Raw genomic sequence first — 16,166 nt, forward strand, 5'->3', positions numbered from 1 at the left:
AGAAAGTCGATAAGAATTAGTTTTAGTTTTTAAAGGGATTCTATAAGCATGTTTAGGGTTCAGGAGGGAGTAAAGAAAAAGAAGTCGCTAATTTTAGGAAATAAAATTAGCGATCGAACCGGAGTTCGGTCACTAAATATTAACGACCAAATCAAAATTCGATTGCTAAATTCTTTCCGTGTTGTCCAATTTTAAGATTACTGACCCAATTAAATTTCGGTTGCTATTTTAACGACCGACATTTCATTTCGATCGCTAAATAGCGATCGAATTTTAACTTCGGTTGCAAATTTATCACCGATTAAATTTCCGTCGCTAAAATAACGACTGAATAAATTTCGATCGCTAATTTAGGGGTCGATTGTAATTCGGTCGCTAAATAGCGATCGAAGTTAAAAATCGATCGCTAAAATAGCAATCGAAACATAATCGATCGTTAAATCCGTCGCTATTTGTGAGTTTTTTGTAGTGATGGAGGAGCTATACACCAATCAACGCGATGCTGCTATCAAAGAACGCGATACTGCTGTCAAAGAAGGAAATGCTACTGTCAATGAACTGCAAACGACTAAGATGCTCGCCGCCGACCGCGACGTCCAGGTTGCTGTGAGCGTCAGAGGTTTTCCAACTATGGCGTTTGTGTTTGTCCTTGGAGTCCACACCGGCTTTAAAGCTGGCTTTGAAGTCGGCTTTAAAGTCGGTAAGAATTTGTTTTAGTTTTTGAAGTTGGTTTTATGTAGTTTTGGCGTCCTGTGACAGGAATTAGTCAAGAGGAGAAAGTCGGTAAGAATTAGTTTAAGTCTATCTAGGGATCCTATCAGCGTGTTTAGGGTTCGGGAGGGAGTAGAGAAAAAGAAGTCGCTAATTTTAGGAAATAAAATTAGCGACCGAACCAAAGTTCGATCGCTAAATATTAACGACCAAATCGAAATTCGATCGCTAAATTCTTCCCATGTCGTCCAATTCTAAGATTACCAACCCAATTAAATTTCGATTGCTATTTTAACGACCGACATTTCATTTGAATTTTAACTTCTATCGTAAATTTACGACCGATTAAATTTCCATCGCTAAAATAGCGGCTGAATAAATTTCGATCGCTAATTTAGCAACTGATTGTAATTCGGTCGCTAAATATAACCGGAAGTTAAAAATCGATTGCTAAAATAGCAACCGAAACATAATCGGTCGTTAAATCCGTCGCTATTTGTAAGCTTTTTTTAGTGATGGAGGAGCTATACACCAATCAACGCGATGCTGCTATCAAAGAACGTGATACTGCTCTCGAAGAATGAGATGCTGCTCTCAAAGAACGAGATGCTGCTGTCAATGAACTGTAAACGACTAAGATGCTCGCCGCCGACCGCAACGTCCAAGTTGCTGTGACGTCGGAGGTTTTCCAACTATGACGTTTGTGTTTGTCCTTGGAGTCCTCACCAGCTTTAAAGCTGGCTTTGAAGTCGGCATTAAAGTCGGTAAGAAATTGTTTTAGTTTTTGAAGTTGGTTTTATGTAGTTTTGGAGTCCTGTGACAGGAATTAGTCGAGAGGAGAAAGTCGGTAAGAATTAGTTTAGTGTATCCAGGGATCCTATCAGCGTGTTTAAGGTTCAGGAGGGAGTAGAGAAAAAGAAGTCACTAATTTTAGGAAATAAAATTAGCGATCGAACCGGAGTTCGATCACTAAATATTAACGATCGAATCGAAATTCGATCGCTAAATTCTTCCCATGTCGTCCAATTCTAAGATTAGCAACCCAATTAAATTTCGATCGCTATTTTACGACCGACATTTCATTTGAATTTTAACTTCGATCGCAAATTTGCGACCGATTAAATTTCTATCGCTAAAATAGCGACTGAATAAATTTCGATCGCTAATTTAGCAACCGATTGTAATTCAATCACTAAATAGCAATCGAAGTTAAAAATCGATCGCTAAAATAGTGACCGAAACATAATCGATCGCTAAATTCGTCGCTATTTGTGGGCTTTTTTAGTAATGGAGAAGCTATACACCAATTAACGCGCCGCTATTAAAGGGTTAGTGGATAGGGGCTTATTAGATATGGATCTTGACCCGTTAAGGAGCTGTTAAGGGATCCGACACTGTACACCTTAAATCGTGATTTCTCCTTCCTTATTCCCGATCACGTCGCTCTTCCTCGTCTTGTCGTCGAAGCTGAGCAAGCACTGGCCGACGCCGTTGGATCGAGCTCCAATAACGGTGCCAAACCGAAGGAGGAGGTGGTTGTCCAATTTCTTGGGTTGAATTGGTTGGATAGCTCTCATTCTTCTTGGATCTTGTTTCCTTTGCATTCCCACAGCTGCGGTGAGCTGGCCATCCAATCATTCCTTCGCCATGGCCGTGTTTATCGATTTTCCCAATTTCCCCGATATTGAGGGTGAGTCTTCCGCAACCTACAAGGAGCGTATGGAAGCCTACGTTGCACATCTTCATACTGAGACTCGACGCATGAAGGAGGAACTTGACAATCAACGCAATGTTGCTGTCGCTGCTGTCAATGAGCTGGAAATGACTAAGATTTTTGGCCGCCGAACGCAAAGTCCAGGTTTCTGTGAGCATCGGAGGTTTTAGGACTATGGCCTTAATCTTTGTTCTTGGGGTCCTCGCCGGCTTTAGTGTCGGTTATAAGGTCATTAAGAACTAGTTTTAGGTTTTGGAAGTCGGTTTTATGTATCGAGAGGAGAAAGTCCCATGAATATGGATTTCCTAAACTTAAAACCTGGGCATTGATGAGGCTCAACTTCAAAAACACCACTTGTATAATTAGCGATCGAACCGATGTTCGATCACTAAATTAGCGACAAACCATTAGTTCGGTTGCTAATTAGTGACCGAACCAGTGTTCGATCGCTAAATTAGCGACTGAACTCCGATTCGGTCACTAAATTATTTTCTTAACCCATTTTTTTCCTTACTTCCTCCCGAACTCTAAACACACGTTGTTGTCCCGATCTTCACTTTCTCTTCGCTGCGTCTCTCCTCTGCTGTGTCTCTCCTCTAGCCGATCTCTCCAATCTCCTCCTCCAGCGTGATTTGAAAAAAAAAAAGAGACTATTCTCGCAAGTAAACCATCCAAAACATTACCGCAACGACACTTACCGCCACCGATACCATACGAAATACTCTATCAACTTTCTTACGTTGGATTGTAAAAACTTCAAGCTTATCTCTAAGTAGCCTATATTGATCTTGAAAGTATTGACGTTCGGTATTCAGATATTGATTAATCTTCTCCTCAGTTATGAGGAATTGATCTTTGACGATATCAGCAGCTGCCCCAGCTTCAGCAAGTTCCTTTTGTGTATCAGCAACTTCCAAACAATACTTTGCATACTACAAAAAAACCCATGATTAGCGACGAATTTAGCGATCGAAATTTTTTCGGTCGCTAAAATAGCGATTGAATTTTTTGGTCACTATTTAGCAATCGAATTGTAAATTCAGTCGCTATTTAGCGACCGAAATTTTTTCGGTTTTCGATCGCTAAAATAGCGACTGAATTTTTTTGATCACTATTTAGCGATCGAATTATAAATTCAGTCGCTATTTAGCGACCAAAATTTTTTCGGTTTTCGATCGCTAAAATAGCGACTGAATTTTTTTGATCACTATTTAGCGATCGAATTGTAAATTCAGTCGCTATTTAGCGATCGAAAATTTTTCGGTCACAAATTTGCGACCGAAGTTAAAATTCAGTAGCTATTTAGCGATCGAAATTTTTTCGATCGCTAAAATAGCGACCGAATTTTTTTGATCACTATTTAGCGATCGAATTGTAAATTCAGTCGCTATTTAGCGATCGAAAATTTTTCGGTCACAAATTTGCGACCGAAGTTAAAATTCAGTCGCTATTTAGCGACCGAATTTTACGCAACGGACGATTTCCGTCGCTAATCGGTCATTAACCTCGATTAGCGATCGAATAGCGACGGAAATGGTCCGTCGCTATTTCATTTTATTTTTGTAGTGTAGCAATTAACAACTAAAACTTAAACATTTATCTGACCAGACTCAAATTTGGAATTTGTGAGAGTATTGAGCCATCCTGAAATGACACAAGCCATCTCATTTGAATACAAAATACAAGTTCTTTTCCTTTATGTTTTTTCTTTCATGAACTCAATTTGGACTTTGAAGGACTCCAATCATGCCGGCTGTTGAACCCCAAGTCCCCAAAGCCATTAGGATGGCTAGTAGGGGCCAACTGCTATCTACAACCATAAAACCATTATAACTGGATTTTAATCATTCTAGCCACCGTCATGAGGCCTCCTAAGCTGCTCTAGTATCTTCATGGCCACTGTAGGTGAGGAACACAAGTCATGGTTCCATCCATTTCCTTAAGGTGTCAATACTTTTGGGTTGGCTTAATACCTGGGAACTTCTCTTTCGATATGCAGACAGAAGGCGACCCATCCACTGACAAGCTATGACCTTGAAGATACAAAGAGGATGAGGTTGACATGCACAGCAGAGACAGTGCTTGGATTTGCATGATCCAAGATGCTGTCATTCTCGTCATGATGCTACTGTTAAATGGACAAGATTTCATGATAAGCAATATAGTTCAAAATAAGAAGCTATGTTGGTTGACCTTCTTGATAGAATTTTAGCCTTTTCCTTTTACTACATCAAAATGCAGCTAAGGTCATTAATTGATATCCGATCACCATTCCATGCATCAAATTCCTAGTGTATTGTGCTGCAAGGGTGCACCTGATTTGCCCCCAATATTGATGGTTTGAATCCCAACTACAATAAATTATAAGATATTTTTCTTTGATGGGATGAAAAATTTGAGAAGTTGACTGTTGAGATCTATCTCATCTCAAGATTAATTGAGCCCAAAGCACATACACTTGTATTATAAAAGAAAATTGCACCTGATGCAATATTAATAACAACGTAATGCACTGTATGTATGCTTTATTTCCGTGCAAAATGAAGGACTTGTCCTTGTGATTGTGAGTTTCCACCTAAGGATTAAACTTAAATCATAGAGGATTTTTCCTTCACTGCAGGATCAACTCCGAAAAGTTAACCAGATGGAACAGAAGGAAGAAAGAAAGAACGAGTTCACGGCAGGAAAAAAAGAACGAACAGCAGGAAGATGTTTGACAGGAAGAATGAGTTATTGCCAAGAAATCAAACTAACACTACAAGCTAAATCAATGTGAAAGAATGAAAATAAAGAAAGAAAATGAAGTTGAAGGGACAGACTGGCAGAAGAGAGAAATAAAAGTTTCACATGAGATCTTTCACTTCTTGTAGTTAGGATCAGTTTGAATCTCAAATCCTCCTCTTGTGGTGTTTTTTCCACTTGAGAGTCTTGTTTGCTTTTCTGTAGCTGTGTAAAATGCAAGCAATATCATCCTCCTCCTTTGTGTTTTATATTTACTAATATAAACCGTTGCTAATGGTTTATTCTCTTTTATAAACCAAATACAGACAGACACGTGATATGGATAGAATAAATAAAAGAAGAATAGATATCTGAACCATTCGAGAGTCAGTAGATCCAAAACCCACACAACTCCATTTAGTTTATGTTGGAAAGAAAGTCCCTTGAAAGGTTGTATACTAACATATAAATTACTAAAATCTATGAACATAATGATCATAAGGATGCCTACATTTATGTTCGCCACCTTTTGGTCATGGATTTGGTATAGTTTACACAAACCCTAGGAAAGAACACTGCTCTGCAAAACCTTTCTGATTTTGCTTATTGAACCCTTCTTCAGAAACAAAGAGTTACTATAGCTTCAACATACTACCAAGATCTTGGTAACATATCTGTCTCAGATTAACGAGCAGTGATCTATTTGGGCTTCAGGTACTATTTTATAATTGTAGTTGCAATTGGTCTTCATCTACTACTTTTTCAGCTTGGAGTTATTTTCATATACAATTAAATGCTGTCTACTTGCTACTTCCTATCCAAAGTGTTTGTTTCCTCATGTCAACTATCTTCCTGAACAACTAAACTATTCACAGAATCAAATGTTATTATGAGGCAAGCTGGTCAGCAGCAACAAGGGATCAGCTAGGTCAATCATAGTTTATGATTCTCTTCAACATGATTACATACATAATACATATTATGAGAGCATAACTGCACTCTTCCACAGATTCTTAAATACTTTGACTTGCAATTATCTCTACATTTATAGTCTAATTGGGTTGATGTTTACTATTATTTTGTTTAGTATAAATAAAAAGATAAGGGTAGTTGTCTGTTGAAGGCAGTGCATTTATGAGAAGCAATCCCTTGGGGCAGGCCAGTGGCTGCAGTGGTTCAAGAAGATGTGTCAGCTTCATCAATTACGCAAGCAGACAAATCCTTAAATGAATTTCACTTGATGAGAATATAGTCATTATCTATAATGAAATATGCTGTAAAGCTTAAAATACTAACTAGAAGTTAATCAAGTTCCTGAAAGAATTATTGACAGTGGCAAAGGCACATAAAAGCTACCTTGGTAAAACAGAGTAAGAATTCATGACAACAAGAGGTTAGAACATATTGCATGATTCCAAAAGTTCCTAAAATCAGAATCCAATCTAAGCAAACAAAATCACTTGATCATCCAACTGCATGCTTTTGAACTAAACATGAAGTTTGCACTCATCAAACACACAGATCTAGATTATCACATCAAATTGGACAGTTCTACTCTCTAATCTAGATCAAAGAGGACATAATTTAGAAACCATACTGTAAACTAAGAATCAGGAGACGAGTCAGGCAGAAAAAGAAAAAGCAAAAGCAACGGGCAAAGAACATCACACAAGAGGTACAACATCAGTACATTGGATATATTATTGTCTGATTATCCTGGTGAACAAAGAAAGTGTTTCTTAGTCACTGCTTGGAACTAAACTGATCAGTCAAAGTACGAGCTCGTGAGTTAACCGTAGAACTTTACTCCATGAGATCAGAAGAATGCCCTGCTTCCATAAAAAACTCTGGAACCATTGCTCTTCGGAGTCGGTAGCGTCTTCTCAGACGCTGAGCTACCATTTTCTGCAGTATGGCCTGAGTTGCCATCTTCTGAAGCTGTGCTACTATTATCGATATCCATAGGAAGTTTCAGCTTCGCCAATGACTCCGTAAACTGCTGCATACTTTTCATGTACATATCGACGAAGTCCTGCTGGACGACTGGTTGCACTGGCACATCTATCTTGATAATAGGCTTGAAGAGTGCATCATCTGATGGTGCTCTAGATGAATCAGCCTCGCCTTCCATAGATTCGGAACTTTTAACTTTTGGGCTAGGCGAAGCTGTTGACGACAACGGGTCAGAGGTAGATTGAGATGCAGCTGGGGGCACCGCAGCTGATTCAGTGGTAGAGAAACTGCTCACTGGAGTATCGTGTTTTAGATTTCCGACGGAATCATGACTGTTAACAGTGGAAAAGCTCTCCACTATACGCACCCCTGCTTCCTCATCAGGGCAGTCGTCGTTCTCTGCAGTAACAAAGCTATCCGAACACTGAGTGTCCATGTCGGAGCAAGGAATCCCATAATATTCAGAAACCATGAGCTGATTCTCATTGTGGACTTGCAAGTCAGGAAACTCAATTTTCTCATAATCACAGGGAATTGAGTCATCAGGTTCGGCATCAGGCAAGGTAGTGTCGACAATCAATGATTTCGGAGGCGCTGGAATCGTCACTACTTCAGGAGAAGTACCAACATAAGAAATCGACAGTTGAACAAACCCAGCCGGGGAGTGGAAAAGATCAGTTGAAGATAGGGAAAACTCCTGCACCAGCTTGCCGTTGGCTATTAGGACATCTGAAAGGGGCACCAGAGCAAACCCAAGCAACTGGTCTTCAAGATAATTCTTGGCCTTGCTTAGCATCCATATCTCGCATTTCATCGAACAGTCGACGTTCTTCACGTTGAGCCGGAGATTCTGGTTGAAGACCGGGTTCCGTCCTCCGCCGTTAATCGTCTGCGTTGCGACAGTGACGTCGGGGTTGCTGGTGAGGCAAAGCTTAGCGAAGACATCTTGCTTGTGGTAGATGCAGATGTTGTGAATGTCACGAGCTTGGTGGACAAAGACTTCGAGAACGCCGATGAAGTCCTCAGGGTTAAATTCATCGCTGAAACTGTTGGAGGTCTCGAGGACAGGGCCAGCTGCCGACTTCTCTCCAGCTCCGTTGGCAGCGGCAGCAGTGGAACTGAAGGTTGGGGGAACTGCTTGGACGGACTCCATGGCTTATGCTGACAACTGCACCAACAGCAGCTCTGGATTACAAACAAGCAGTTGATCTAAATAAGCACAGATGTTCTGCTACCATAATCTTTCTCAAGAAAAAAAATAAACTAATTTGAGAAGAAAGAGCTAGAAACAGGCAAAAAAAATTAAAACTTGGACAGAATAAACGAAGAACTAGTTTCAGAACCCAAGAACTAGCAGCGGTATGTTCAGATTAGCAAACCCTAGACGGCAAAAATCCAGGTTTTTGAGACCTCAGGAAGCTCACAGACTTGCACCTCGGGAAGCTCGCTCACGGACTTGCAAAAACCAAACTTTTCCCCCAAATCCAGATAAGAGCTGAACGAAGATCTAAGCAATAATGCACGGTACCATATAGGAACTCAGGAAGGGTTGCTCCAGTATAAAAAACGCATAAGCAGTTAACAAGCACCACATAAAGCAGGACAAAGCGTCAAAGCCCCCAATAAAAAACTCGCCTTTACTCCAGAAATTAACTCACCACCGCCAGAATCCAAGGAGCGAACCCGGGGCCAAGGGCGAAAAGCTCCAGAAGCACCACCGCCTCTCTCACCAGCTTAGAGAGGCCAAAAACAAAGTGATTCCTCGAATGTAAAATTGGAATCTCTCTCTCTCTCTCTCTCTCTCTCTCTCTCTTCCTCTGCCAAAAGTTTTCAACTGCTGTGAAAGCCACCGTTCTACCCAGAAGAATGCGGGATTCGAAATAAGTACTCGCCATCTGTCTTCGTCTTTTCCAATGAGAAAAAAAAGGCAAAAAAACAAATTTATCGAAGAGAATAATCTGGAGGAAATGGGACCTGCCCTGTCTCCAGGGTCTCCAATCTAATAATTGCAGTAGCCTTTCTTCCTCACGACGCAGGCTCGCTCATTGCTTCCACTTATCCTGAACCCGACTGTTATTGGAAGAAAAATTGTAAAAAATTAAATTTGAAGTTTGTAAAATATATTGTTTACTGAGTTCTACCAAGTGAAATCAAAAAGATTGCAATGAAATTCCAAGCAGAAAAGTCCAGCAAGAACTCATAAACATGAAGTTCAAAAGGTTTAATTATGCCTTCTTTTTTTTTTTCGTTCTTCTTTCGGAGGTGGAGGATTGCGACTGGATAATTACAAGATGATGAATAGTGATGAATGGGTGGCTAGTCTCACTTTGACTAACTATATATTCATGAACAATAATTTAGAAAAATAAACTGAAATTATAGTCTAAAAGTTCTCTCTCTTTGAAAAGACTCATTTTTTTCGAAAAGTAAAACCCATTTATCTCTAGGTTTATTAGTTTATTTATAAACCGTTTTTATTATAAAAGAAAATAGAATTCAAGCATAATTTTATTATCAAAGTAATGATGTTTTATTCCTGAATCATGGAGAAAACAAAATCAAATTAAGTTAACAAGGCAAAATAATTAACTTTAATTAAAAAGTATTTTTTACTTTCTGCCTTATATTTTGAAACTTTTGTGAGGCATCCAAGAGAAATTGATTGCATTTATTAAGCGACAAGAATTTATTGCAAGGCGAGAAATTTATTTTGGCTAGAAGGTGAGTCATCCGTTGTTAGCTGCCTAACAATTAATAGATTTGACTTGGAAAATGGATTTATTTCCACGTAATTCATCTATTCAACTAGACAAACAGGGATTTGTCTTAAATGCAAAATGATATAATATATTGTAAAGGAGATTGTGTGAAAAAAGATTCCGTAATTTACGCACCGCGCGAGCAAAGTTCACTATTATCCATTCAAGTATATATCCAAGTTTCAAAATACTTAATTGCATAGTGTATTCCCAAAATGTCCCTTTTTTTAAATTTATCGATTAATTTCGAATTTAAAAAATTTTAAATTATTTTAAATCAAAATCAATATACTTCTAAAAGATCTTATATTTATAGTGTATTCATAACTTAAATTGAGCATAATAAATTTTTTAATAATTAAGAATAGTAAAATTTTAAACTCATAAAAGTTCGATAAATTTATCACATGAAGTCTAGGACAATGATATTTATTAACTAATACCATTAATAGGTTCTTAGGACTTCTTCTATTCAAAAAATATCAAAATTTTTAATTTTTGGATGGTGAGGGCAAAATTGACTGATGAATTTAAAAAACTCTTGAATCACTTTAAATCAAAATTAATGTATTCCTAAAATCCTTTTTAATATATTTATATTTTCATGTGTATTTGATAACATAAATTAAAATGATGAATTTTTAGATGAGTAAAATAAAAAATTAAAGATGTACTCTTAATTTAATTTATTATTTTTTAATTTATATCATATCTAAGGATATAAATAAATTAAAGATATTTTATATATTAATTTTAATTTACAGTGATGGAGAATTCTCTAAATGTTTACTTGTATAATTTACTATCGGACAGAAATGAAATGAGTGATGCATTTCATTAATCATCACCAATTAAGTTTGAAACTAGTAAGTTTGAACTTTTTAATTCGACTAAATAATATTTTAAAATTTAAGATAATAAAAATCTCACTCCGGATAATTATTTACCATTCATATCAAACTATATAGCTATTATAATATGTAAAATAATACTGATGTATTTATAATAATTATGAATTACCGTTGATAGAGTGGTATATCAATTATGATCATAATTACTATAATATATATTAATTAATTTTAACTTATATTTATGATTTATACCTACCATACTCTATATAGTATTGACATTGCGAGCAAGAAGAAATAATTTGGATGATAAATTGTTTTGTTGATTAATAAAAAGAATATCTCTTTACTATTTACAGCAAATGATTGGCGTGACATTTTAAACGTTAAATAATAATCTAAGAGCAAGGAGACGCGCGAGGCCGGTGATACGTCACGTCAGGTTGGCATGGAGCATAGCAATCGATCGATATGGACGGGCCCTACGCTTATGTATTTATTCATTTTCGTTTGTCAAAATTATGGCGAGTGGAAAAATCACGTGCTTGTGTATTTATTCATTTTCGTTTGTCAAAATTATAGCGAGTGGAACAATCACGTGATCAGATCACTGGATAGATATTTATTTTATTTTTCTTTACCTTGAATGCATAATTAATCAATCATTTCTTTTATAATAAGGTAAAATTTATCATCTTAATAATTTTACACGATCAATTTCACAATCATTTGTAAAGAGTAATCAACTGAGTTACGTCTCAAAGATATTAATCAATCATTTCGAAACATGAACACTTCACATCTAATTCCACTCACTGCTGCCAAAATGATCGATTCATATTTTAAACAATCTCCTTTTACGTGTCGCATAACTACTGCATGGCATTTTTAATTAACGAATTATTCGAAATGAATCTTCAAGTATGTTTGGGACATTGTGCAGAAGTTATTAAGGTGATTTAATGGTCAGAACATTAAGGTGATGCGTAAATAGAGAATGCTTGACATTTATAATAATAGTAAAAAATAAATACGCAAAACTTGTCAAAGATCGACGACTATTGTGTTTCACAAAGTCAGAAACATGCGTCAGTTATGGAATGGATGCTGAAAGCATCACACTCATCATGGAGAATTTTCCAATGATCTTATGACTTAACTTATCCTAACAATTAATTCTCGGCATTGTCAACTTGATTATGACCTCCAAAGTGAGTGACGATGAGTCAAGAAAAACAATAGCCAAAAGGCACGAAATTGTGTTTGTCTAAAGGAATTGAGAGAAAAAAGAGTTCTTGCATCTCTACACGTTCTTCGTTTGGCTTTTGACCATATCCAACTTTTTAGCTTGTTTAAATGAGTTTGAACTCATCTTGAATTTTTTGCTTAGTTTTGTGCTGCACAAAGTTAAAAAATATATATATTTGATCTCGTGGATCATCATTCTCAAGTGTAGAATAAACATCAGTGTGGCACACTGACTCCACTGCACCAAAGCAGAACAAGCGTGAAGGAGAAAAGGCAGAATCTGGCGCGTGACAAAGCTTAATTTAAAGCTGAGCCAAATCTGGCAGACAGGTGGGCCTTGCGATCTTGTGATGCATCCACGCTTTGCAGCTCAAACTGTACATGCTCCTCAAAGACAGAATCATAGAAATGAAAGTTGTAAAGCGAGTTCTCTCTTTTCCTCTCTCTTCTTTTTTCCTTCTAACCTTTCAGCGCAGGGCAGGAAAAGGAAAGAAGAAGCCATCTCAAGAACCAGAGTCATAATTTTACAGAGTGAGCTTCTTTCTTAGGTTACAAACTGCATCGTTTCATAATGCATTCAGGCGAAGAGCCCGTGGAGCTTTCAACTGTGCATGCATTAAATAATTGCAGGAGATCGTCACGGCGCAGACATGGCTTCTCTCTCTTTACATTTGATGTGTACCCACGCAGTCACAAGCTGATCCTCTGTTGATCATCAGTTCTTTTTATGAGGCAGTGTGTGTACTGCTGTTCTCTCTTTACAGATTCGAATTGAGCCTTTGTGCAAGTGGAAAGTGAATTCTAGTATATATCATCCGTCCCTAATCACAATCCAAATCCAAGAGAATTATACTAATCAGAACAGTAAACAATCATAAATGGCATCAGAGTTCTAGCATTGAATAACAATGAAGAAATGGAGATGTTTCTGTCCTGTAGCTCATAAATTTTCGCCGGCCTCCATATGGAGAGACACTGTGAGGACATGTGGTAGGTCGGAGGGTTCATCAGCAAATTAATGCTGGTCTGCACGAGGGGCAGGCAGTGTCTCCTGCTTTTGATCTGATAATATTGAGATGGTTGGTTTTATTTAGCATTTGTTTATTGAATTTACAATTATATTTAAATCTGCTCACTTAAGACGCCAGATAAGACGTCAACTAAGATTTACAATACATTAAAGAGCCATATTAAAAAAAATGCATTTTTTAAGTAATCATGATTTAGAATCTCTTACCATGCTTACTAAAATTCCATTTAATAACTTTTTACACTAATGTATCATTGTTTTTTATCTCCCTCCTCCTATCGAAATATGTACACAATATTGTTCTTGTTAAAATTTCAACATAACTTTGAAGATGATCAATAAATTTCTTCCAAACTTTTGCTAGCACATAACTAGGAATAAATTTGACCATTTTAGCCGAAAGGCATAAATAAGACACCCTCCCACTTGAGGGTGGACCAGAAAGAATAAACTTAACCAGAGCCTTGATGGAGAAGGTTTTTCATTCCAACACAGACAATCTGAAGGACACCAATTTTGCAGCCACATATATTACTATTTTATTTTAGGGGTCTTGACAACCAACTCCACATCACATTGAATGTAAAATTATTCATGCGAGTCCTCCAAATCTATTTATATTTCATGTATCAATTTAAATCTCATCCGACAGTGAAAAAAAAAAGGCACACAGGAGAGCCTATACAATTTGTTTGTCAATATAAATGACAAAAGATCAATGAACAAGATCCACGTTACACGTGAAAAGGAATATAGAAAGCATATAAAGTTATGTAGCTACAAAAACTCGCAATCAATCTAATCATTTCCAAAGTTCGATCCATTTTTTGTATCAAAAAAATAATGATATTGAGTGAATATAAAACTTGGTGTTTCTGTTGTTGCATGCATGCTTGATCTGAATTTCTAAACTAAGGAGATGTTTAGAGGAAGCTAGGTATAGAGTGTATGAACAGTGATCAATAACTCTGAAAATGAGAGAACACAAACATCATCATCATTCAACAAATTCTTACACAAGGTACAGCAATTAAGCAGCAGAATCTGGATGGGAACACCGAAAAGATAACAATCTTACAATCCAAATCCATTCCTAGAAGAGCATCAGATAGCATTCTGTACACATCAATGTTGCACTAATAAACTGAGAATAAGTCAGTAATTAAAGAGGAAGAATTACCGAGATGATGCACCAAAAGAATGCAGCACAATGGAACTCCCCGGTTCACCATTAAACCACGAGTACGAAATTACCTCGCCATGTCCTGGCGCTGCTCGCGCAAGTAGCAGAGAAGCGTCTCTGCCTGCGAGATAAAGCATCAAACATGTTTTAGCTTGTGAGGAAGGGTTTGGTGGCAGAGGAAGGTGGCGGCGGAGGTTGCGTACCTTGAGCTTGGCCCGCGCGGATCCGCACTGCGAAAGGGCTACGAGCGGCGGGATGGCTCCTTCCCTAACTAGGAGACTGCGGTTCTGGGTGCTGTCGGCGCAGAGCAAGACAAGGGCGTGCACTGCGAATTCCTTTCCCCTTGCTGGCCCGGCTTCGATCGCCTCCACCAGCGCAGGGATTCCCCCGGCCTCCACTATCGCCTCTCGCCCCTCCGGGATCGCAGCCAGGCTTCCCAGTACCACCATTGCCTTCTCAGCCGTGCCGCCTCCGGGTTCACTGATCATGCCCACCAGAGGCGCCACCGCGCCCGCGCTTACCGCCCGCTCCTTGTTCCGACGAGTGGAGCACAGCTTGTAGAGCGTGGTGAGGGCATCCTTCTTCCCCCGGCTCGAGCCACCCACGAGCAGCGCCACCAACGGGGGAATCGCCCCGCATGCGCCTATCGTTGCCCGGTTCTCCTCGATCATCGAAAGGTTCAGCAGCGCGCATGCGGCGTTCTGTTTCGCGGAGGCCGTCCCCGTACGCAGCGCGTACACCAGCGGCTTGATCGCGCCTGCCGCCGCTATCCGCCCCTTGTTGGCCTCCTCCAACGAAAGGTTTAGCAACGCCGTCGCGGCGTTCTCTTGTGCAGCCGGGTCCGTGCTGCGCAGCAGCGGTACCAAGGCCGGGATCACCCCTGACTCTCCGATCAGCATCCGGAAGTCTGACCGGTGCTTCGCCAAGAGACGGATCCTCGCTGCAGCCTCCCGCTTCGCCTCCACCGACGCCGACCCCAAGCACTCCACGCAGGCGCGCACCACCGGTTCGACGCCTTCCACTGACGCGTACTCCAGGATCTCCGACGACGTGCCGATCGCGGATCCCTCGAATCCCTCGATGTCAGACGCCGCAACGCTCTGTGGCACCTCAGATCTAGCGAAGGAGACAAGCCTCTGGAGCTCGCCGGATATATCGGAGTCAAAGCTGGAGCAGTCGGAGAACTCCCTGGAGAGTTCGAGAAGCTCTTCGGGATCTGCGGCGGGATTAACAGAGTGGGAAGGACCCACTCCGGCGGCGGCGAGCTCCCGTAGCTTGAAATCGACGATCGAGTCGGTTAGGTTCTCGGAGACAGCGGAGGAGGGGAGCGCGGGCGGGGTGGATGGGTGGCGGTGGAAGAGGTAGGAGCGGACGGTCCGCATGGACCGGCCATGATGGTAGCGCTGAGTCCTGGTGCACTGGGAGTCGGTGAGCGAGACCATCGCAAAAGGGCGAAACTTCTACCAATTGATCGATCGACGGAGCTAGAAGACGTGAGGAAGACTATCCGAATAAGGGACGATGAGTCGGCGACGAAGCCACGCGGCGAGGTGGAGGAGGTGGTGGTTGTGGGCGGCAGCGGCGATTCCTAGTGAATAAAGAAGCGGGGGCACGCCACAAAATCACGCTTCGCGACAGGACTCACAAGATGGGTCCGACATCGAGCCAAAAGCGTATGTAACCGTGGCTTCATAGTGAAAAACTCTCCAGGTAGCCGATTGGGTGGGTCTTGAAGTCTGGTTAAAAAAACATAGGTTCCATTGGTCCGTCAGATCTGAGTCTAATCGTCAGATGCACGACGCTTGTGGGCGGCAGGAGCATCTAATTTTTAAGCTTCCCCTTGTACGTAGCACCCGGCCGTTACAGCTGGAAAGATGGAGGGGGGACCGAGTGCACGTGACGGCAAGTCGGGAAATCTAATTTTTCATACCTATTAGTTGACAAATTTCAATTTAATCCCTGTAGTTTCAAGAAGTAGAACATGCAGATCCAAATTGCC

At 39.9% G+C, this 16,166-nt stretch overlaps 2 protein-coding genes across 11 annotated transcripts; both read right to left on the reverse strand.

The window, feature by feature from the left end:
• Window positions 1-6,775: 6,775 nt before the first annotated feature.
• On the reverse strand, window positions 6,776-8,855 carry LOC141848727 (uncharacterized). 9 transcript variants are annotated; one of them, XM_074699443.1, is made up of 2 exons: window positions 8,758-8,855; window positions 6,776-8,267 (listed from the first exon to the last, which is right to left on the reverse strand). In XM_074699443.1, exon 2 carries the CDS (start codon window positions 8,250-8,252, stop codon window positions 6,963-6,965), a length of 1,290 nt encoding a protein of 429 aa, XP_074555544.1. In that variant the 5' UTR covers window positions 8,253-8,267; window positions 8,758-8,855; the 3' UTR covers window positions 6,776-6,962. The 9 variants fall into 9 exon arrangements, with proteins under 9 accessions (XP_074555544.1, XP_074555560.1, XP_074555552.1 ...); XM_074699459.1 differs by having other exon boundaries at window positions 6,776-8,284; window positions 8,758-8,843; XM_074699451.1 differs by lacking the exon at window positions 8,758-8,855 and adding an exon at window positions 8,534-8,688.
• A 3,393-nt stretch (window positions 8,856-12,248) lies between these two features.
• On the reverse strand, window positions 12,249-15,787 carry LOC141835408 (uncharacterized). Of its 2 annotated transcripts, XR_012602386.1 has the most exons (3): window positions 14,371-15,787; window positions 14,165-14,288; window positions 12,249-12,775 (listed from the first exon to the last, which is right to left on the reverse strand). XR_012602386.1 is itself a non-coding variant. In XM_074722865.1 (2 exons), the coding sequence occupies exons 1-2, from the start codon at window positions 15,607-15,609 to the stop codon at window positions 14,235-14,237; spliced, it is 1,293 nt and encodes a 430-aa protein (XP_074578966.1). In that variant the 5' UTR covers window positions 15,610-15,787; the 3' UTR covers window positions 13,948-14,234. The 2 variants fall into 2 exon arrangements, 1 of the variants encoding a protein (XP_074578966.1); XM_074722865.1 differs by lacking the exon at window positions 12,249-12,775 and having other exon boundaries at window positions 13,948-14,288.
• Between the last annotated feature and the right edge of the window lie 379 nt (window positions 15,788-16,166).

This window comes from Curcuma longa, chromosome 1 (assembly GCF_044706935.1).
Source record: "Curcuma longa cultivar G26 ecotype Majalengka, Jawa Barat chromosome 1, ITB_CL_G26_1.1, whole genome shotgun sequence".
Classification (NCBI taxonomy): Eukaryota; Viridiplantae; Streptophyta; class Magnoliopsida; order Zingiberales; family Zingiberaceae; genus Curcuma; species Curcuma longa.

Bases quoted from the DNA above. Each gene is read 5' to 3' on its own strand.
- LOC141848727 (XM_074699443.1), bottom strand. From the start codon at position 8,252: ATGGAGTCCGTCCAAGCAGTTCCCCCAACCTTCAGTTCCACTGCTGCC.
- LOC141835408 (XM_074722865.1), bottom strand. From the start codon at position 15,609: ATGGTCTCGCTCACCGACTCCCAGTGCACCAGGACTCAGCGCTACCAT. The intron at 14,289-14,370 runs GTACGCAACCTC...TTTATCTCGCAG, and splicing joins CCGCGCGGGCCAAGCTCAAG to GCAGAGACGCTTCTCTGCTA.